Genomic DNA, 21,984 nt, shown 5'->3' with positions numbered 1-21,984 from the left:
CTGGAATCAATCAGTAATAATAAAAAAGAAACATAAATAAATACAGCACACCAGGGAAAGGGCAGATCCCAGATAACTCCTCTTAGGGAGCATCTTCCTTTGGGAAACAGCCCCCTCCCTGTGCAGCCGTCTGCCAGGGAGCAGAAGAGCCAAGGGGGAACGAGGAGGGTGACAGGAGTGCTGTGTTCCCAAAACACACTCAGTGTCCCCAAAACTGTCTAATGTCTCATGTCTTCCCCGCTGAACAGCCGGGGGGATGCACAGCTGCCTCCCCTCCACCCCACGCTCTGTACCCCTGGATTTTTGGGTGGCAGCAGCCTGGCTCCTGCTGGGACCCCCCTCCCTGTTTGGGGGCCACAGTCACCACCACTTAAAAATAAACCTCACGATCAGAGGTTTTGAGGATTCGAATCTTGATTTCATGACGGATTATCTGGGTTCCAAAAGCTGGTTGCGGCCCCACCGATGTGTTTTTTGGGGGGGTGAATGCATCGGTTTTCTGTCCCCACAGCAGAGGGACAGATGTGACAGCTGCTCTGCCCTCACCGCCTGCCCCCCGTGGGATGTGGGGGTGCCTGTGGGCAGGGGGTGTTTGCTGACCCCCGAGTGGCCACAGGGGACCTGAACACGAGCAGTGATCACCCCAGAGGCCAAGGGCAAGTGACCAGTGACACGGGGCTTTGTGAGGGGGTGTCAGTGTGACAGGGTGTCTGTGAGTCCATAATGAGCCTGTGGGTGATGTTTTTTATTCTCAGATGTTCAGCCTTCACTCATCACCCCTGTTCGTGTGCCTTAGCGAGTCGCTGTCCCCGGGGGGAAGCAGCAGAAAATCTCAGAGCCCTTCCTGACCCCCCAGGAGAGATGATCTATCTAAACATAAAATCTGCTCAAAACACCAACCTGATGATGGGGAGAACCTCCCTGATCTACACTGAGCGTCCTGTGCTGGGTGTCCCATCCCTGGAAGTGTCCAAGGCCAGGTTGGACGGGCATTGGAGCAACCTGGGCTAGTGGAAAGTGTCCCTGCCATGGCAGGGGTGGAAGGAGGCGATCTTTAAGCTCCCCTCCGACCCCAACCATCCCCTGATTCTGTGACTGTGCTGCCGGCTGGCCACCACTCTTGCAGCCAACTTGCCCCCGGCGTCACTTTTGTGACCAGCTTTAATTCCCTGGCACGCTTGGCTGAGCACTCCCCACCCCCTTGCAACTGCCTCCTATTCCAGGAAGGAGCGCAGGAGCTTTTGCCTCACTTTTCACGCAGCTTTCAGCAGCTCCAATGTCATTGCCTTGGCGACCGGGACGCTACTCCTGGGTAGTGCAGTAAATAACGTAGATCCTCAATCCCAGGCCACTCCTGTCTGCGGGAGACCTCCGGGGGAACTCAAAACTCAGGTAGGAAGGAAAAAAAAAAAAGCTATTAAAGGAAACCCCTTGCTCTGGGTGTGTGAGTTTCTCTCACGACCCTCTTCGGAAAGCTGGGAGGTGATTTGAGGCCACTTTGCTTCTTGGGCTTGTGACAATATTAAAGTGTCTTGGGAAGTTTGCTCCCAAGTGCTTTAACTTTGGAGTGAAAGCAGTTTTGGAGGAGTCTTGAATGGGAGAAACAATGGAGGGGCTGGATCCTGGTGGGATGCATGGGCTGGCTGCCCCAGGTCCTTGTACTGGGGCTGGGCTGCCAAGGAGGGACAGGGAGCAGCAGCTCATCCTCCTGCCCCTTCACAAGCTGCTGTCAGTGATGCAGCCAGAGAGGATTTCTGTCCAACCTGCCTCTTCCTCGGAAAGAAAATTGTTGATAAGCTGCTGGACCACACAGGTCCTGATATTCAAAGTGCTGTAGGAAAGTTCACTTGCTCTCCACTGCTTTTACAAACCTCATTTTGCAGGTGTGAATTTAACAATCCAGGACAAAGGAATGATAGCACAGGGCAGCGTTGGTACCGTGGGACGGGCAGCATTTTTGGAAACATTAAGTTGTTTGTAGGATGAGCCTGGTGGGTCTCGTTGTGCGGGGGAGAGAAGGTCCCGAGCCAACTCCCAAGTCATAGAGCAGCTCCATGTGAGAGCTGGAAACAGCTCTCAGAAGTCCTGCTCTCCCAGAGAGTCCTTGAGAATTAGTCATAGCCCTGTTACATGGGGTTTGTGCATTTATCTCTCTTTAAGGTGGCTGCAAAACTCTGTCATGTTTCTTTCTGGGCTGTTATGCAGGACACCAGTGATAACAAATACTGAGCATTTCTGGGGCTGAACCTGAGCCCTAAAGTTGATAGTGAGGTCAAAGATGCTCCTTCCAGAGAGAACAGAAACTCAGTGGGGCAGGCAGTGATCCCAGCAGGGAGAGCCCACGGTGCCCTCCACCATCCTTATTACGATTTAAAAAGTTGAGTTTATAGCCATTCTAATAATTTATTCGGGTTCTGTGGTCACAACACGTGAGAGCAGCACGGCTGGATAGATGGAGGTTCACCTGCTCTGCTTCTGCAGGGAGTTGTTCTCCCACCCTGGGATGGATGTAGAAATCTTGATCCGTGCTTTTCCTTCTCCCTCTGTCTCTGGGGTTGGGGTTCCCCACAGCACCATGGAAACTGAGTACGTGGAGCTTTCCCATACTAATCTTTGGGAATTATTTCAGTAGCCGTTCACAGGGAAGCCCCAGGGGCAGAAGGAGCCGGAGCGGGCGCGACCCCGCCGGGTCCCGCATCCCGGGGGCGGCCGGGCTGAGCCGGGTCCCGCGGGGAGCAGCGGCGGGGATCGCAGCTTTCTCTGATCATAGCTTTCTCTGATCATAGCTTTCTCTGATCGCAGCTTTCTCTGCCCTTTTCCCGTCTGCAGTCTCCCTGCAATGCCCTCACCAGCAACAGAGGGAAGCAGCAATCCAGGGACTGCTGGAGCCAGCTGGGAGTGCAGCTCTCTCAGTGAGCACCGGCAACCCTGGATCGCAGCACCAACCTCGTGATTTGCACATTTTGGTCGTTTTTCCCTTAGAAAAATGCAATAAATCCTGTGCAAGGCCCTCCCGAGCTGTGCCACCTGTGCCAAGCATCCCTCACTGCCTCCCTGCTGTGTTGAAGAAGAAGGGATGGAGAATTCCTTGCTTCACTCTTTCCCTGGGCTAGGAGATTCTCACTTTAATAAGCAGTTTGGGGTCTTTGGAGGTGATAATTCTCCTGGTGGAGTCTGGCTGGAGAACTGCTGCTGGAAGAAATCAGGACGAAATCCCAGGTCTTCCCTGTGTTGTGGGGAGCTGGTGACAGCAGGGAGATGACACAGTCAGGGCAGAGGCAGAACAGACTTGAAACTGGGGGTCTGAAAGGGGCAGGGAGCTGAGCTGGGCTGTGGCTGGTCCTGAACTCAGCCCCAGGTGACATTTGCTCATCCTTGGGCACAGGAATTGCATCCAAGCCACCAGGAATGCTTCCAGAACAATGCAGAATTTGGCTCTAAGGCTCTTCCCAATTTACCTTTAATTTTGATGCTGCACAAAGCTCCCACTGCTTCCTACAGGGTGACTTTTCCTTCTGCAGGACCTCACCATCACAGTGCTTTCCCACCTTCCCAAATGTGAATGCCTCCAGCATTCCCTGGAACAGAGCTCTAAATGGCACCTCCTTTCAGGGGGAGTTAGATCAGCACCAGACAAATTCTGGGAAACCCTCTCTGTAGCTAAAATGATTGGCAAATTCTTTACCACCCCAGGTGCTTGGTGCCAGGCTGTCACTCTTGCTGCAGAGGTGCTTTCCCAGGATAAGCAGGGATCAGAGAGTCAGGGATGTGCCTTAACAGCACCCAGCACCCCAGCTCCCCTTTGTACCCCTTAATTCAGAGCTCAAACACCAGAAGACGCTGGCCTGGCTTTGCAAATGCAGGTTCGTGCTTTGAAAGAGTGAAAGGGAACTTCCAAAACACCCTTAAAATAGTCAGATTTCTTTCCTTTTGAAAAACGAGAGCAGCCACGTGGTTAGAGCTGGTGTCACCCATGATGACCACACAGCCGGGGCGGTGCAGAGGTGCTTTCTCCTCTAGAGGAAAAGGCCTGACTACTTCCTGAAGCTGCTCTGGGCCAGCAAAAGCAGCATGGAAGAGGGGTAAGGCCGCCAGCAATCCTGTTCTGTCACCTGCATCTCTTCTAGGCTTTTCTTCCTCTCAAAGCTGCCCGTAGGTCCTTTCATTTCTCTGTGTGTCACACGTGGGATGGGGAGGGACGGGAGGACATCAGACTGTGCCTGTTACTGTCCCTGACAAGGAGCACGTGGGGGACGAGCCCTGCTGTGCCCTGCTGTGCCCTTCTGTGCCCTCCTGTGCCCTCCTGTGCCCTTCTGTGCCCTGCTGTGCCCTGCTGTGCCGTGGGAATTCCTCCAGGCAGGGTGGCTGGGGATGCTGTGTTTTGTAGAAAGCAGCTCATGGGATTTACTGACGGTGAAAGCTTCCCTGCTTTCATTTTAACTCCCCTCCCTGCAGCTGCCTGGTCCCCAGCTGAGTCAGAGGGGCCCAGGCAACCCTGAGCATCCCTCAGAGAGAGCAGCTTGCATAGAAAAAACATAGAACAGGCAGGAAGTGTCAGGTTTTCACTATGAGATGTCGCAGCTGAGATGGGATGCCAACACCAGCGTGGGTAAAAGGGGCAGCCAGATGTGCCTGGGGGTGTATCTGTGTCAGCCAGGGCAGGGAAGGGGTGCTGCTGCTGCTGGCAGGGAGAGGGTAAGGGAGGAGGAAGATGGTTCCCAGAGGGGAGGGCAGCACGAGACTCAAGATGGCTCCCTGAAACCTCTGGCTCCAGCTGCTGGGTCTGAGAGGCTCTGGGCACACAGGGGGAGCTGGGCTGGGCTGCTTTCCTCCCCTGCCTGAGAGAGGACAAGGATCCTTGTGCAGGGGAGAGGGAAATGGACTGCACTGAGTATGGCTTTGCTTATGAGTGTGCAGCAGCATCCAGGAGGCTTTGGCTGAAAAACAGGTTCATTCTGCTGAGCTTGGGTCATCCCTGCCTGCTGCCCTGGCCTGCTCTGCTGGGAGTGTGCCCCATGATGGGCCATGGGACTGTCCAGTCCTGTGGTCCCTCATGATGGGCTCTGTGGGGCTCTGGTCCTGTGTGTCCCCCACAATGGTTCTGGGGGCTCTGGTCCTCTGTATCCCATGATGGGTTCTGAGGATTTCTGGTTCTGTGTGTCCCACACGATGGCTTTGAAGGTCTCTGGTCCTGAGTGTCCCCTATGATGGCACTGAGGATCTCTGTGTGTCCCAATGATGGTTCTGGGGTCTCTGACCTGTGTGTCCCCTGCCATGGGCTCTGGGGTTCTCTGGTCCCTACCATGCTGCTGGGATTGAGGGATTCCTGTCCTTGGGCAGCTGCTTTGCTGGAGTGAGATGGCACAGCCCAGCACAGCACAATGTGGCACAGCACAGCCCAGCACTCTGGCAGTGCTAACCCTGCTGTTTCCCTTTGCCCCCAGAGTGATTTATCCCCTGTCAGACTCTCCTGCTGTGAAGATGTCCCAGTCATCCCCAGCTGATGAAGGCACTACCTTTGAGCACCTCTGGAGCACGCTGTAAGTGGGGTGGGATCATTCCCCATGGGGGGTGTTCGGAGGCAGCAGTGGCTCTTTGCCAAAGACAAATTTCATTTTACATCCTCTGCTTTCCACAGATGCCTTTTGCCACCTGGCCAATTTTTCTCCCTGGTTTCAGACCCTCTGCTCAGGGCATTCCATTTGCCAAACAACATGGCACTGTCTGTCTCATGGGTAGCTCCTTCCTGGCTGCAATGGTCCAGGGCAGCATGGAGACAGTGCCAGGGCCAGAGCAGAGCTCCCCTCAAGCTGGGACCCTTAATTCCAAAATTAAACATCTTTCAGCCCCACCAAGATGTTTGCAAGCCTTCTGGCCTTTAGGCTCATGCTCTAATCCAGCATAAAAGGAGAAGGACTGTGCTTCATTTAATCTTCTTTCCTTGGTCCTCTCACATAAAGACATCCCAAGGTGACAGGTATGCTGGAGCAGCTGGATGGAAGCAAAATTTCCTCCATCTCTGCTTACTTTATGTCCAGGTAAAGTCTGCTCTGCCACGTGGAAATAAAAGCAGAGGGTGGAGGAAGAAGTTGGGAAAGGGGCAAGGTTTGAGGGGACTTGCTGGGGGGTGGTGGCAGCACAGGCTGTGTTGGAGAGCTGGGGAGATGACTGTGCCCTCACCTTCTCCCCAGGGAGCCAGACAGCACCTACTTCGACCTCCCTGCAGCCAGCAGCAGCAATGAGGGGTCCAACCGCACAGAGATCACGATGGACGTGTTCCAGATGAGAGACATGGGCGACTCTGTGATGGTGAGTGAGCTCAGACAGCAGGGACCACCTGAACCAGGCACAGGTTGATTTCCCTGCAGGGGTGGGCTGGGGGATGTGGGGGAGGCACTGGGGTGTTTGCTGGTTCATAAACCAACCTTGGTGGTGCAGCACGGCTGGCACTGGTGCAGGGTCTGGAACCAATGGCACAAGGATCAGCAAAATCGTGGCTATTTATTGTTAGATAACATCAGTGCAGGCAGCAGCGGGATTGGGAGCTCTGGGGGAGCACCAGGACAGCAGCACACTGCCATTCACCGCGGGACAAACGGGGAGCAAGAGCCATTTGTAAGCTGCTGCAGGGGCACGATGCACTCACAGCTCTGCTCCCACCACAGCCCCGGTGCCGCTGCCCTTCCTTTGCTTCTGTCTGAAACAAAATCTCGGAAAAGCATCGCGGGCGTGCGAGACATCCCGGCCTTTTGTGCACGTTCGGTGGCGCCCGGAGCATCCCTGAGGCTGCCCTGGCTGCTGGCTGCATCTCCCAGCGGGAGAGATGCTGCTTCCCTCCAGAAACCCGCCGTTTCCCTCCAGAAAGTCGCTGTTTCCCTCCAGAAAGTCTCCGTTTCCCTCGCCGACAGCTTGCCTCCCCTCCCCCAGCCCCTTTTCCCTCGCTTTCCGCCCTCTTTCCCTCCCTTCCCGGCCTTTCACAGCGGGCAGGAGCCGGGCAGAGCGCTGCTAATTGGGGCTGTGCCCCTCGCTGGGCGAGCCCTCGCCTTTCCCCTCGCTCCTGCTGTAACCAAAACCGAGTCGGAGCAGCCTGGGGGCCACGATGAGAAGTGCTCTGGTAACGGGATGCCAGCGGCCTCAGGGAAAGCAGAGAGAGGGGAGAGGTTGCAGAGGGACCACTCTGTGTGATTCCCACTGCTCTTGGCACTCATTGGTGCCAGAGTGATGCTGATGCTTGGTGGTGGTGAGGAGATCACCCAAATGCTCTGTCAGGCATCTATCCCCAACTATTCCTGTCTATCCTTCCAGATATCCATCCATCCATCCATCCATCCATCCATCCATCCATCCATCCATCCATCCATCCATCCATCCTCACATCCATCCAGACAGAGATAACTCCACATCTCCCACACTCGGGGCTCTCACAGAGTCACTGCTCTGCCTGCTCAGTGGGCACCTCATTGTGCTGGCCACAGGTGCCAGCACAGCAGGTCTCCAGCCCCGTGTGGCTGGAAGAAGCTTTTGGGAGCGGGCAGTTTTGTGGTGGGGCTGGACCCCTGCTCTCCCTGCGGTGGGAATGGTTGGTATCGCCCAGTCCATCACTGGGCAAGCTGGGGCCTGCCCTGTGCTTTAATGAATAGTCATGAGGGACAGAAGGGGTGGGCCCCGTTTTGTTGTTGGATGCAGCGAGTTGACAGAACTAAGGGAGATGAGAAAAGCAAAAGAGCCAACAGACGGCGGCACACGGGTGGCCGGCGCAGCATCCCCGGCGCTGCCCGCCCGGCCCCGCTGCCGCGCTCCTTCCTCCCGCCCTGCATCCCACCCCGGCCGCCGCCCCGACCCCATGACTCCCGTGCCAGGAGGCTGCCCCGCGCTCCGTCAGCCCCGAGACAGCTAAAATGCTCTACATCAGCGACCCGATGCAGCATTACACCACGGTAGGTGCTGCTTGCTATGATGGGGTTTGCTTTGGTGCTCTTCTTAGAATTATCCTCCACCAGCCTGGGTGCTGCTGCCCAGGATGCTCCCAGTGCACGTCTGTCTCCATCCTGCAGCTGCAGGGAGGATCTGGGGCTGGTCCAGTCCTGCTCGTGTTGGTGCAGGATGCTGCAGCCTTGGCATTCTGTCACTGCTCCTCTTGCTTTGCCCCATCTGGTGCTTGCAGAGCCCAAGGTGGGATTTGAGCCTCGGGTTGTAGGAGTGCAGGGTCCCTTACCTGTGGGTGCACAGGTGTGAAGGGTGTGACAGCATCCATCCAAGGATCACCTGGAAGTGCTGGACACACCAGCATCTCTTTGTCATCCACTGGGGACCTTCTCAGCCTCCCCAGGCAGGCTTCCTTTCCCTGCTGGAAATCTCTGGGAGGGTAGAGCAGGTGAAGCTGTACCTGTGTTGCAGGTAATACATTTCCAGCCCTGTCCTCAAGCACTGAGGTTGTTTCTTTAGGGAAAAGGGGTTTGTGTTTGTCCCTGGCATTTGGAACAGTCCAGCACAGGCATGGAGGGAGCTGGAGATAGAAGGAAATCTCTTCATTCCTGGTTTTACCTTAAATGTATTGGTACCAACCCTGTGTGTCCCATTGTTGGGGCTGTTCCATGGGAGGTGGTTGCTGCAGTTGTATGAGTAATTATCTCTGTGTGTGTATGGACATATTTACACACACACAAACAGTCCTGCCCTCAATTAGTCCTTTAGGGGAATGTTTCCACAATTCCATCAATTTTGAACAGCAAGTCTGTTGCTTTGCCCACACACCTGACTCTGGGTCTCTCTGCCAGCAGATTCCCAGAGTCTGGGCACTCAGGATGCTGCCTCTTGCCTTGTGCTAAGGCAGTCCAGCTCGGGGCAGCCAGCCTGGCTGGTGAGGTGATACCTTGAGTCTCATGTCTCACCATTCTTCCAGAGGGAAGGTTTTCTCCCACACAGAGCTCTGTTCTGTGGTGGGTCCCCGTTCATTTGCCCATTTACAGCCACAGGCTCCAGCCATGAACGGTCCTGTCTCCCAGCATGAGAACATGAGAACAGCTCAGTCCTGACACTCCTGGGCTGTGAGCATCCCCATCCAGCAGCAATCCCTTTTCCCCTGCTGTTCTCTTGGTTGATCCCCCAGCTTTGCCTGAGCCTCCTCACTGGCTCTGCCCTGCCCATGGTCCCCCCAGCAGCTGCATTTCCCATTTGGATGGCAAGAGCTTTCCTAACGTGCCTGTTTTGCCAGAGTTTCTCATAAGTTTTTCTCCAGGTGAAGCCTGGATTAAGGAAAGCTTGGCTTGTCTTTGGCTGGGCTATTTATAGAGCGGCGAGGAGGAATAGAGGGATTTAGGCACATATTTTAGGGGAGAAATGGCTGGATGCAGAAAAGCAAGCCAGATCTTGTTCAGCATTCCTCCAGTTAGTCACAGGCTCCAACGACCTTGTGAGAGATGCAGGCAACAGGAGAACTTCCCTGGAGAAGGATGATTGCCTTTAAACCATTCCACATCGAAGAGGGCTGGGTGAGGTTGGGATCCCAAGTTAAAACACGTCTCCTGATTCCTGAGCCGTGAGCCTTGCAGCCCTTTGGAGAAGGCTGAGCCTGCTGGCTGTGCCCATGGCTGCCTCTTGGCTTCCCAGAGCTGCCCCAGTGGGTGCTGAGGATGGGGACAGTTCCTGCCAGGCATGAGGGCAGTAGAGGGGGGCTGTGTCCCTGCTCCAGTGCAGGGAGCCAGGGTGACACACGGCAATGCACCAGGCACTGCGTGTGGTCACCAGCACTGCCACTGCCTCTGGGGCTGCAGGGTGAGAGCAACCCGTGAGCAATTGGGGAATTGCAGATTTCTGGGGAAAAAATCCATCCCACTTGCTCTGAGAAACTGTTATATTTGAGTCTGATTTTCTAATGAAATACTAAGGTTGCTTTAGCCACACGGCTCTTGGGACTGTTGCTGTGCTTGGGCTGTGCCTGTGGGTAAAGGAGCTGCCAGCTCTTATTGGAAGAATCTGACAAAAAAAGGAATAAGAAAAATATTATAAGAAGTCATGATTTGCTCCAACGGGTCTGGAATAAGAGTCAGGACTTTCCTAAGTGGGTCCATTTTCCCCATGACCTTCCTGCAGTGCTCTGCATCACAGCCGTGTGCTTTGTAGGTTTGAGGTTTTCCCCAAATTAGAGCTGCATCAGGCACTGGGAGTAAACATCCCGCTGGGAAAACCAGCTACAAACCACTGCTGGGGGCTGGCTGGCTCAGGGAAGCACGCCCGGGAGCGGTGTGTGGGTGTGTGTCCGTGACCACATGAGGGACAGCTTGGAAAAGAGGTTGGAAAACAGGACGGGAATTCGGTATCGCTGTCGCGATGGAGCGATGTCATCGCCAGGGGCTGCTGCTCACCTTGGCAGGGTGGCTTCAGGTGTGACACTCTGGCTGCTGAAGGGACAGCGGGGAGCAGAGCCCTGCGTGCAGGACAGGGCTGTCACTCCCCGCCGGCAGCGGGACACGTCCCACACCTGAGCAAACCCCACCACATCCCTGCCCTGTCCCCTCTGTCAGAAGCGAGGCTTTCCCAAGGCAGGTGCGCCAGAAATTCGGGCTTGTGGCACCTCGCTGCCTCCAGCGAGGATGGAGCAGCTCGAGGGGGCGATTTAGGCGCACGGAGTTCATCCCTCACACAAGTGGTGACCTGTCGAGCCACCCAGACCAGCTCTTTTGGCTCCCCTCCCGCACGCTGGCCCTTTAAGGAGGCTGTAACAGGACACCCCAGCCCTGGAGAAAGGTGGCTGAGGTTTCCCTGTCTCTAAACTGGCTGGTGTTTTCTTTTTTCCCTCCTCCCCTTTTCCCTTCCTCCAGTCCCAGTTCAATTTGCTGAACAACAGCATGGATCAGAGCATCGGCAGCAGAGCAGCCTCCACCAGCCCCTACAGCTCCGAGCACACCTCCAATGTCCCAACTCATTCTCCCTACTCGCAGCCCAGCTCTACCTTCGACGCCATGTCCCCGGCTCCAGTCATCCCCTCCAACACCGACTACCCTGGTCCCCACCACTTCGAGGTGACCTTCCAGCAATCCAGCACCGCCAAATCAGCCACCTGGACAGTAAGTTGAATTCTTCTACCTCGGCTGGGGAGATGCTCAGCACCGCCGAACGCGGCGGGGCTGGGGAGGCAGCTGCGGGATGTGGCCACCACGGATGGGGACATCAGCGGCACAGGTGGTGGCCCTGGCAGGCGAAGCGTGCTGCAAACATCAGTGCTTGCTTGCCAGGGTGTTTGTCCCACAGGGGTGTGAAGCACAGCGGCTGGGATGTCACTTCTCTCGCCGCAATTCCCTAAATTGTGGGTAAATGTCCTTCGAAAAGAAACGTCCTGCGGAGGTATCTGCCGTGTTCTCACGGGGTATTTGCCAGCGGGCGCTGTCAGAGACGAGGCTGTGGGCAAGAGGGACCTTTGCTCGTGCTGTGAATGCCTTGTGCTTGTCATTTACAGTCATTCTCCATCCCGTATTAGAGGAGTAACTTAATCCCTACAAGTCACTGCAAATAACAGAGCGGGTTTTTAAGCGCAGTAGGTTTTGAGGCACGGAGGGATGGCTGCACAGCTCCTGCTGTCTGCTCGGGGGCCGGGATGCTGGTTTGGTCCTGCTGCCCAGCGCAGGAGAGCTCGGCGAGCACGGACCCAGGCGCCGGGCAAAGCGCACGGGGGCTGCTTTGATTTTTGTGGCAAAAGGTCCTAAATCCGCATCCCTGCTGCTGGCTCAGAGCAGCGTTTTTATGGAGAACCAGCGCTTGCGGCCAGTGCCACAAGTGGCAATCCCGCAGCGGGCACCTCTGGAGAGCGGCTCACCACGCTTGAGCCGGGCGGGTTTTCTCCTCTGGTAGAGCAGGAAGGTTGGGATGAGATGGGATGGGATGGGATAGCACGACTGACACCCCGTAGGAGCAGCACAGTTTCCTCCGGGGCTGCGGTTTGACACTGTCATGGAACGGGCAGAGCAGCCCAGGGGTATTTAAGCGCCGGGTGTGATAATGACCTTTGTTTGCGGAAGGTGACGTGTTTAATTGCCAAAACAGTCCTTCCTGCGGGAGGCACGGGGTATCCTCGGCTGCTGTGGCGCAGGGACACCGCGGGATGCTCGCGGCTGTTCTGGGGGGATGCGGGAGGGGACGGGCTCCGGCCGCGCCCGCAGCGCTGGGGCTGTGTCCTGCCCAAGCCGATGGGTGTGTGGAGCGGGGAAAGCGGCAGCGAGCAGGCAGCCATCGGGAGTTTGAACGCAACCGAATTCCCGGCTGGGAGAGTCCAGCAGCTTCCCCCGGCCGGCTGCTGCTGCTTCACACGGGCCGGGGACTTGGGACAGCGCCGTGGGTTTAAACGCGGCTTGCCCTCGCAGGGGTGGTTAAGCATCCACTCGTTCCACGGTCTTTCCTTGGGGGATGTTGCTCAGGGATGCATGTCATCAGGAACTGAACAAACCGGAGGTCCCCGGGCAGGATGTGATTCCAGCCCACTCCTGTCCCTGCTGGGGGATGACTCCGATCAGTCACAGGTAACGCTGTGGGACGGGAGGCATTCCCGTGCCGCCAGTGTCCGAACGGAAACCGAAAGAAGGCACTGCAGGGTGTCTTGTCCCGGTACGCAGGGATGGGGACCAGAACGTGTCCCATGCTCGCTTGCCGCTGTCCCCAGCTAGGAGTGCCGGGGGATGGCTTTGGTGTGGAGCAGACCCAGCGCAGCAGGGCTCTCCTTCTGAAAGCCATCCCATTCCCTGGGATCTTTCCACAGTTCTAACTGAAGGGAGCTCAGGCTGTCTCGCATCATCCTATGCTGACTGCCATCCTGCAGCTGTGTCCCACGGGAGCTCAGCTCACCGGGACAGGATAGGGGAGTTTCTCCCAAGACTTTGTGGGAGTTCAGGGCAGGCAGTGCCACACGATGCCGTTCCAGCCTTGGGGGAGCAGCTGGACCCAGGAGCTGCCCAGAGAACGCTTTTATTCCAGGGGTGGCTGTGAGCATCTGTGCAGGATGTACCCACCAGCTGGGGCTTGGAGCCACGGTTGCAAGGAGGGGTCCTGGGAAGGGTCCAGAGTGAGGATCTGAATGCCTGGAGTGGCTTTAACACTTGGGAAGACATTCAGGGGTGTGTGTCCCTCTGAGCCATGATGCTGGGCTGTCTGCACCCCCCAGACCAGGCTGCAGGGAGCTGAGCCTTGTGGACAGCAGCAGTGGGTTGGCAGCATCTGGCACCTGGAGAGCACAGAGGATGTTTCATTTGAAACAGTAATTCCTGCAGGATTGCCAAGGTGGCTGCAGCATGTCCAGCTTGCTGAGGTGCCACATCAGGAATGGTCCTGCTGCACTGACAGCTGGTGTCACTCCTGGTGTCACCTCTGGTGTCACTCCTGGTGTCCTCCTGGCTGGGCCTGTCACAGGCATGGTCAGTGCTGGAAGATGAGGCCATTGCCTTCCTCCCACTCACTGTGAGCTCTGCAGTGTCACTGCCACACCTGAGAGTTTGTCCTGTTTTAATGGGGAAAGCAGCTCAGGAAAACAAATGTGTTCTATGTTGTCAATGAACTCCCAAACAACACTGTGTGGGCCACTGTGAGCCTCCACAGGAGCTGGGAGCACACACATAAGGTTAGGAAAAGCCATTGGGAAATGCAGGCACTTGGGAAGGGATGGTAAATGTCTGGTCAGGAGGGCTGGGGACAGAAAGGGACATTTGACAGAGCAGTGATGGTCACACCAAGCACAGCAGCACCAATCATCCTTGCTGCTCTGCAGGACATGCATGGTTTGGGGCAGCACTTGGGAAGAACCAGCCCAGCCTGTTCCTCCTCCTGGCTTTTGGATACACTGAGCTTTGCTATACCAAATAATTTATGGATCGTTGATGAATTTCCACCAAGCACTGACCACAAGCTCAGCAGAGTCAATGTACCAAGCAGCATTTTGGAGCAGTGAAGGGTCCACTGCACTGGAAGGAGCCTCAGCTGAAGGTCTCCTGCAATCTGGGATTAAATCATGGAGGATCTGGCCACAGAGAAAAGGACAGCTGGTGAGCAGACAGTGCCAAAACAAGTGGTTTGTGTGAATCATTTTGTCAAGAGATTTGGCATCATTTTTTGATACAATCACAAGCTTTGGTTGATGGAAGCATGTAGCCCAATGGTTTTGAAGGGTTTTGACTTGAATCCCTGTGGTAGATGTGGCATGGCCCATTCTCCCTCACTTGGGAGAGGAGGCTCCTGAGGACCAGGTGAGCTGCCCCTCTAGAGTGCTGGGCACATCAGTGTCACCCGGGCAGGGGAGCAAAGTGTCCCCAAGCCCTGCTCACACACGGTGCCCCTGCCCACAATTCAAATCCTCTATTGACAAAACATGGTCTGGGGGGGGAGATGTGAAGAAGTTGAACAGTTTGGAACAGATGACCTGTAGAGCAACACCAGAGAAACGTTCTGCATGGAAGTTCCCCCCAAGAAGAGCAAGGCTGCTCGATCATGGTGTGCCCATGAGATGGTCCCTGATAGCAGCCAGCTCTTTAATAGCAAAAGCATAATGAGATCCAGCACTTGGAAGCTGAAGCCAGGCAAAGTCAAACTAGAAACAAGGAGGAATATATTATTTTATTTTTTTGGTTAGCAGTGAGGATAATTAACCATAGGAAGCAAGGAATGTGGTGGATTCTCCCGGCTCCTGAAGGATTCAAATGAGGAGTCTGCATATCTCTGCAGAGATGAGCTTTAGCAGACACCCTTGAGTCAATGCAGAAGGATGGGGTCTGAGGATAGCAGCGTGGGCAATGGGACCAGAACATCTCAGCTGCTCTCTTGCTTCAAAATGCTGATTTTCTAATTTTAGAAAAGAGGTGAATAGAGAAGGGTGAAGCCTTGGGACTGCCATTACCCAGCTCTGACCCCGCAGAGGGACTCTGGGCAGTGGTGGGTGGCACTGCCCGACCCCAGGCTGAGCTCTGCCCAGCTCTGGACAGAAGCAGCCGCACCAGCCCGTGCTGCCCTCCGGGCTGCTCCCACCTCCCTTTTCATTTTTAATGGCCTCTTATCACAGAGACCAACGGCCAGATGCCGAAAATTAGGTTTTCCCTGCGGGTTAGAAGCCCCCCTCTGGCAGGCTGCTCCGGCGGGGCGGGCCGAGCCCCGGGAGCTGCGGCACGGCAAGCCGGGGCACGCCGGCATCCTGCCCGGCCAGCGGGGCTACCGGGGACAGCGGGGCTACCGGGGCTACCGGGGACAGCGGGGACAGCGGGGACAGCGGGGCTACCGGGGCTACCGGGGACAGCGGGGTACCGGGGACAGCGGGGACAGCGGGGCTACCGGGGCTACCGGGGACAGCGGGGTACCGGAGACAGCGGGGTACCGGGGCTACCGGGGCTACCGGGGACAGCGGGGACAGCGGGGCTACCGGGGACAGCGGGGCTACCGGGGCTACCGGGGACAGCGGGGCCAGCGGGGTACCGGGGCCAGCGGAGTACCGGGGCCAGCGGAGACACCGGGGCCAGCGGGGTATTGGGTCCAGAGGGGCCAGCGGGGCTACCGGGGCCAGCGCGGCTCCGCTGCCCGGAGCTGCCCGGACACGCTGCAGCCGCAGTCGGTCGCGGCGCTTTTCTCGCCGCAGCCCCTGGCCACGCCAGCCAGCTGGTAACTGGCGGATAATTAGGATTTTTCTCAAGTCGGGTTTGCTGGCGGAGCCCCGCCGGACGCTGCCGCGTGTGCCAGGGATGCTGAGGTGTTAATGGGGTCTTTGGCCTCCCGCGGCCGGGCTGCAAAGGGACGTGGGGGCTGGAACGCAAGGTGTGGGGGAGCTGCCTGGGCTCACACGGAGCCGCTGGAGCCGGGGGGAGATGGACAAACCCCCGAGCAGGCAGGCGTGGAGGGTCCGAACCACACCCAGGGTCGTGTTGCTGTTTTGGGGAGCAAACAGCCTGCGGGGGAAAGGATGGGTAGGTCCACAGCCGAGGAGAAAGAGCTGCTGCTGCTCCCATGGATGCTGTCCAGCAGTCACCCACAGCGAGCCAGTCTGCATCCCAGTGCTTGGCCAGCGTGGAACTGGTTCCACTTGCTTGGTGGATCTTGCAGCTGGAGCATGGGCACTGGGGAGCTGAAATGCTTTCTGTGGTCCTGACAGAATGAGGAGGATGGTAGTAATTGGTGTGCTGGGAGGCAAGTTGCCCACTGTTGCTCGCTGGCTTTTTGGGGTAGAGGCAGATATAAAGAGGAGGGAAAATTCTTCAGGAGCCTCTCTGTATCAAGAACCCTCTCTGCAAACTGTCTCTAGCACTTTCCCATATCCCAGGGAGGTTGCTGTCCAACAGGCAAGGCCTGGAGATGATTTGGGCTGCACACAGCTGAGGACACCCCGAGTAGCTGTGCAGATGAGCGTGGATATTTTGGCATGCCAGAAGTAGGAAAGCAACCTCAGCACCAGCCTGCTCTAGAGCCCATCACAGCCAACCCACTGGAGGCTTTCCACCAGCTCTCTCAGGGTGTGGATGAGGCTCCAGGAGCTCCAGACACAATGGAATTAAGAAAAAAGGCAAAGGAATTCGGTGTGTGATGTTCCAACACGATCCCGCTATCAGCTCCACTATCTCGAACGTGTCTGGTATGCACAGGTCAAGGGAATGGCTTCCTGGCAATGCTGCTCCATCGGGAAGGCAAAGCTCCCTGGCAGGAGAGGTGGGAGAGGGTTGGGAGCCCTGATCTCTGGTGCATGGGAGGGGGAAAGGATGCTGGTGTGTCCTTGGCAAACCCACTCACTGCCCATGCCCTCTGCAGGCAGCAGAGGAGCAGCCCTCCCTGCATGGCACAGCCCTCCTGGGATGCTCCAGAGCCAGTGGATTTCCCCTAAATCCTGCTTGTGCTGGGCTGGTTTTCATATTTCCTTCCCAGCAGCAATTCCCAAGGCCAACTCAGCCTCTTTTTCTCTTCCCTCTCCTCTCAGCCTGCTCCCTGCATCCTTGGCAGTGTGAAGTGAATCCTTGATGGATTTGTGACTTCCCTTTTTGGGTGGGAGGGAGCTCCAGGCTGGCCTGGGCAGGGGATCTGAGTATCCACCATGCAGAGGGAGTCAGACCTACAAAAAGAGATTAAACCCCCAGGGTGCCAGCATTGGATCAGCAGTGAGTGAGAGAGATCCCAGCTGGAAGTCATTTTAAGGATGTGCTCACTGGGGAAGGCTGGGAGGGGAGTCCTTTGGGGGTGAACCAAGGAATTTTAATTATCAGTAATGGCATGCTAATTAAGGTAGAAGAGCACAAGCTGGAGCACAGGGAGCCTCACTGTGCTGCTCTGCTGCAGGGCTGAGACCTCAGTGGTCTGTAGGGCTGAGGGACCTGTGGGGGACAGAGCTCCCCTGCAGCTGGTGATGGCTGGGGTGATCAGGGTCCTCTGCTGAGTGCCTTGTGTCCTGGGCACAGCTGGGTGGTGGCTTGGTGTCACCCTAAGGCATCACTGCCATGGTACTGGGACCACAGGCACAGAGAGATGAGGGTTGGGGCATCCCTTGTGGCCATCACCCAAATCTATCACTTCTGTGGTGCAGGGACTGCAGGCACAGGGAGGTGAGTGTAGGGGCATCCTTTATGGATATCACACCAACCCATCATTACTGTGGTGCAGGGACTGCAGGCACAGGGAGGTGAGTGTTGGAACATCCCTTATGGATATCACACCAACCCATCATTACTGTGGTGCAGGGACTGCAGGCACAGGGAGGTGAGTGTAGGGGCATCCCTTATGGTTATCACACCAACCCATCATTACTGTGGTGCAGGGACTGCAGGCACAGGGAGGTGAGTGTAGGGGCATCCTTTATGGATATCACACCAACCCATCATTACTGTGGTGCAGGGACTGGAGACATGGGAAATGGGTGTTGGGGCATCCCTTATGGCCATCACCCTGCTCCATCACCACAGTGAAGCAGGGACTGGAGGCACAGAGCACCAGGGTACCTCTCACAGCCATCCCCAGGGCAATATCCCCACTGTCCAGCCCACCTGTGTGCTGCACAGGTACCTCAGATCCCGCTGGACACTCCCCTCTCCTCCCCACCAGTGACACCCAAACCCGGCCCGTAGTAAACGAGCAACAAAGTAGCTTAGGGAGGAATTTCCAGCTCAGTGAGGAGTTTACAGGCCGGTGATTAAAAAATGGTTATTAAAAAAAAATTAGGGAGAAAAAAAAAAAAAAAAATGAGCTGTGCCGCCGGCACGTCTTCCAGGATCTGCCGTAACAGATTCGTCCGAGCCGGTTAACGGTATTTGCGGTTTGCAAGATGCTACATGTCTGGGGAAGATGACAGACACGTTATTATCACCTCTTGCCTGTGATCTGCCCCAACCTGTCCCAGGATGCAGCTCTGCAGCTGCTTGCTGGGGAGTGCAAGGAAATTAGCAGCCGGAGGCAGCACTTTTCTTCTCTCTCCCTTGCCAGGCCAGTGGCTTTATTGGGGATCCATTGACTGCAGTCCTGGACACGTCTTGAGTGAAGCTAATGAGAAGCCTGGAATGTAGGAGAAGAGGAGGAGGGAGGGAGGATTTGTGGAAAAAGCAATTGTTGAGCAAATCATTTCCTTCTAGAGGGAAAGGAGGCCTTGGCTGTGCCTTCCCCAACAGGCAAGTCTAGACGTTTAGGTGTCAACAGTTGAAGATAAATAAGATTTTATCAGCTCCAAATCTGTCGGGACACATCCTCCTAGCGGTTCTGCTGCCCAAGGATGGCCAGGCAAGATGGACTTTGCCAGGAGGTCTTTCCAGGCAGAGGATCCAGGTTATTTTTTTTGTCTGAGGCTGTTAGCATCCATGGGGAAAACCACCTCTCCCTGCCCATTTCCTGCGTGGGGAGGCAGCTCTGGGGCTGAGCAGTGGTGGCCTCTGGAGCCATCTCTGCTCCTCTCTCAGGGTGGGCAGTGATGGATGCTGAGACTCCACGTCAAAGCTGCACCCATGAGCCACTGGGGACATTCACTCAGTGGAATCTTGGGGTGTCCAGAACATTTCCTTGGGGAAGCAGCACCAGAATAACCGTGGTGTAACCTCACAGTGGCCAGTGGCACCATGGGGTGACTGGTTTATGTCCTGTTCCATCTGGCAGTGGTGCAGCATGATCTCATCTCACCCAAAAAGCAGCTGCTTTTCAATCACATCCAAATACCCTTTGTGGTACCAAGCTCTTGGGGAAACAGAGCTTAGAGCCGATAGGAGTTAAATAATTTGGCTTTTCCATTTTTTGGCTTATTATTAGTGCTCTGGACAAACAGCAGGGAAGGGACAGAAACAGAGCTGGCATCACAGCATCAGCCAGAAATCGAGGGTGACACTGGAAGCTGCAGGAAATCCCAGAGGAACAGAGGTTATGTGCATTTCCATAGGCTCCAGAGAAGACTGTCAGTGCTGCTGCTGCTGCTGCTCTGTGCTGGTTCAAGCAACCCAGCACCCACAAGCCACAGAAACCATTTGTGTTCTTCAAACACGTGGTAACACCCAATAACAGACACTCTCTGATGTTTTCCAGGAGCAGAGATGACCTGAGTCCTAATGCAACCCTGGAGATAGACACCAGTGGTCCCCAGGGCAGAGCAGGGTGTGGAGACACAGGCAGAACATACCTTGACTTCTTTGTAGAGGTGAAAGGAATTCTGGATGTGCCAGGAAGGGATTCAGGTGCCCCAAAATGTTGTTCCTATGCCCACCAGCAAGCTGGCAACAGCTCAAGTGAGCTGAGCTTTGGCTGTGACCCAGCTGCCACATGTGGCCAGTCCTGAGAGGTCAGTTTGTCTAAACACTGCAGAATGGAAAGGATGTGGGTGAACAGACCAAGGTTACCCCAGTGCAGGTGGCAGAAACACAGCCATGGCACACAGAGAGCTGAAGCAGTGATGTTGCAGTGCTGGTCTGTGATTTGATCTCTGGGTTCTGCTCTGTCACTGCCTCAGGTCACACTTGAGAAGCACGTGGTCCCTGCAGGGTGCTGTGCAGGATATGGCTGTGCTGGGAGGTACCAGGACCTTGGGTGATGCAGCACAGCCTGGCAGAGATGTGCATGGGGTAGATAATTATCAAACACAGATAATGGAGTAGAGAGGTGTCTGCCTGGGGACACTGCACAGTGCAGATTTTTCTGTCCCTTACAGAGAGTGTGCATTGCCAAGCTGGGGATGCAGAACCTCCTGGGATCCCAAAAACTCAATGCTGTTTGTCCTGGTGGCCATGAGCAGCTGGGTCTGTGGGACTGGGAGTGCTCAGCCCTGGCTGGGGCTGGAGATGCAGCACAGGACAGCTCCACACAGAGAGGAATCAGGAGCACGGCCGCCCAGGGCACAGCCTGGACTTTTCTCGCCCAGAATTATCAGCAGGGAGTTCCTTAAAAGAATAGTTTGTTGTTGTGGAGGGATCTTTGAAGGCGATCCCGGAGCTGTTGGGACATGATAAGGTTATCAGCAGAGGCAAGTCTGCACGGAGCGGCCGCCTTCCCCCTGCAGGGCATCACTCTGCTATTTAACAGAGATTTATCCATGTCATAACATGGTATAATGAGAGAATTTGTTACCAAAGAACTTGCCATAATGCACCTCTGCTCTTCCAGAGCAGTTATAGTTCCCAGGCATGTTGAGGGCTGCCCGGGAATGTCTACATGAAAAGATCCTTTGACAGGAGTTGTCAGTATTTTAACACCTGGCAAGGAAGAGCCCCCTCCAAATAACCCTTGTTTTGCCATGGTGGCTCCTCTAAACCAGGGTGTTAAACCCCATCGTGGTGGGTGAGTGGGTCCCGTGGGCTGCAGCCACGTGGGAGTTTCCAGCCAGGCAGAGTGGAGTCACCACACTGAGTGGAGCCCACGCTTCCAGCTCTGGTCTGATCTCTGAAAATCCCTGCTGGGGATGCAGATCACACCCAGGAAGCTCAGCTGGCCATGGAGTCAAGGTGTAGTCAGCATCATCCAGTATGAGTGCAAAATTTGGGGATTGCAGTAGCTGTTTCCAAGCATCCTCTCTTGTTGGGCAAGTCCAAGTGCCTACAAAAACAAGGATTAATTCTTGTTGTCAGGTTCAAGTGCATGTTACACCTCTCAGTCACCACAGCATCTTCCTGCTCCCCCCAGCACCAAGCAGGTTCTGATTTTGGGACAGCCAGGACACCCCACTGACCCTCCAGGAGCTGGTACCTGCTGCTGGCTACCACCAGTGCCGTGCTGGAGGAGCTGCAGGAGCTGCTGCAGGTTGTCTTGGCAGAGCCCCTGCCCTTTATGTCTTCTCAGAACTTTCCCAGAGACCACCTAAATGAGACAAACCTGGCAATGGTTTCTCTCCTTTGCCCTGTCCAGTCCTGGCAGTGGGAGCACCTTGCTCAGCCACAGGCAGATCTGTTCCTGCAGCCAGGGCAGTGGGACTGGGACACACAAATCCTCCCTGCCTGATCCACAGCTGCACTGGGACATGCTCATGGTGAAAAGTGGGGACTGAGCCATCACTGTCAGCCCTTGAACACCCTCCAGTTCTGTGCTGAGGCCCTGTTTTGGGCAACTCCAGCACAGGAACCACCCAGCACAGGGTGAGTAGAGTCTCTGCTCAGCACAGCTGTATTTGGATGGCTCAGGACAAGCTTTAACATCCCCACAAAGGCTCTGCACGGTGGTATTTTTTTGGCAGCGGGTGCTGTGTTGTGGGGATGAGATAAAATACCTGGAGCAGGAACATGCCCTGCCATGCAGGGACGGGCTGCTCCAAGCACAGGGGTGGGCTGGTGTATAGCAAACACATTCCTTGTGAGATGGAAAACAGCATGGCACGGCTGAGCTGGAAGGGAATTGCACATCCCCACAGATGGGCAGTTCCTGGAAGGTGAAGGGCAGGCTCTCCTTCCCAGCTCTGCTCTGGAGGGGCACACACTGCAGATCCTGGGGCTTCCCCCATCCAAGGATCTGGGAGAGGTTTGCCACTGAGCAAACCCCTCACAGGGAGGAATTTGGTGGCCACACATTGTTTTTTACTCAGGAGTG

The 21,984-nt window shown here is 55.7% G+C and overlaps 1 protein-coding gene across 4 annotated transcripts in view; it reads left to right on the top strand.

Moving 5' to 3' along the window:
• The window catches only part of TP73 (tumor protein p73), a 31,979-nt gene that overhangs the window by 1,994 nt on the left and 8,001 nt on the right, over positions 1-21,984 (top strand). For 2 of the 4 annotated variants that reach the window (XM_079325978.1, XM_079325981.1), the window contains exons 2-4: positions 5,445-5,540; positions 6,192-6,309; positions 10,821-11,066. In XM_079325978.1, the coding sequence (XP_079182104.1) occupies positions 5,445-5,540; positions 6,192-6,309; positions 10,821-11,066 (460 nt within the window). Of the gene's footprint in view, positions 1-1,261; positions 1,393-4,028; positions 4,083-5,444; positions 5,541-6,191; positions 6,310-10,820; positions 11,067-21,984 lie in introns of those variants that run through there. The other 2 variants (XM_079325980.1, XM_079325979.1) reach the window with 2 other exon arrangements.

Source organism: Erithacus rubecula, assembly GCF_903797595.1.
Source record: "Erithacus rubecula genome assembly, chromosome: 24".
NCBI classification, from domain to species: domain Eukaryota; kingdom Metazoa; phylum Chordata; class Aves; order Passeriformes; family Muscicapidae; genus Erithacus; species Erithacus rubecula.
The sequence above is the reverse complement of the archived record's forward strand: the minus strand, read 5'-3'. Positions and strand labels throughout refer to the sequence as shown.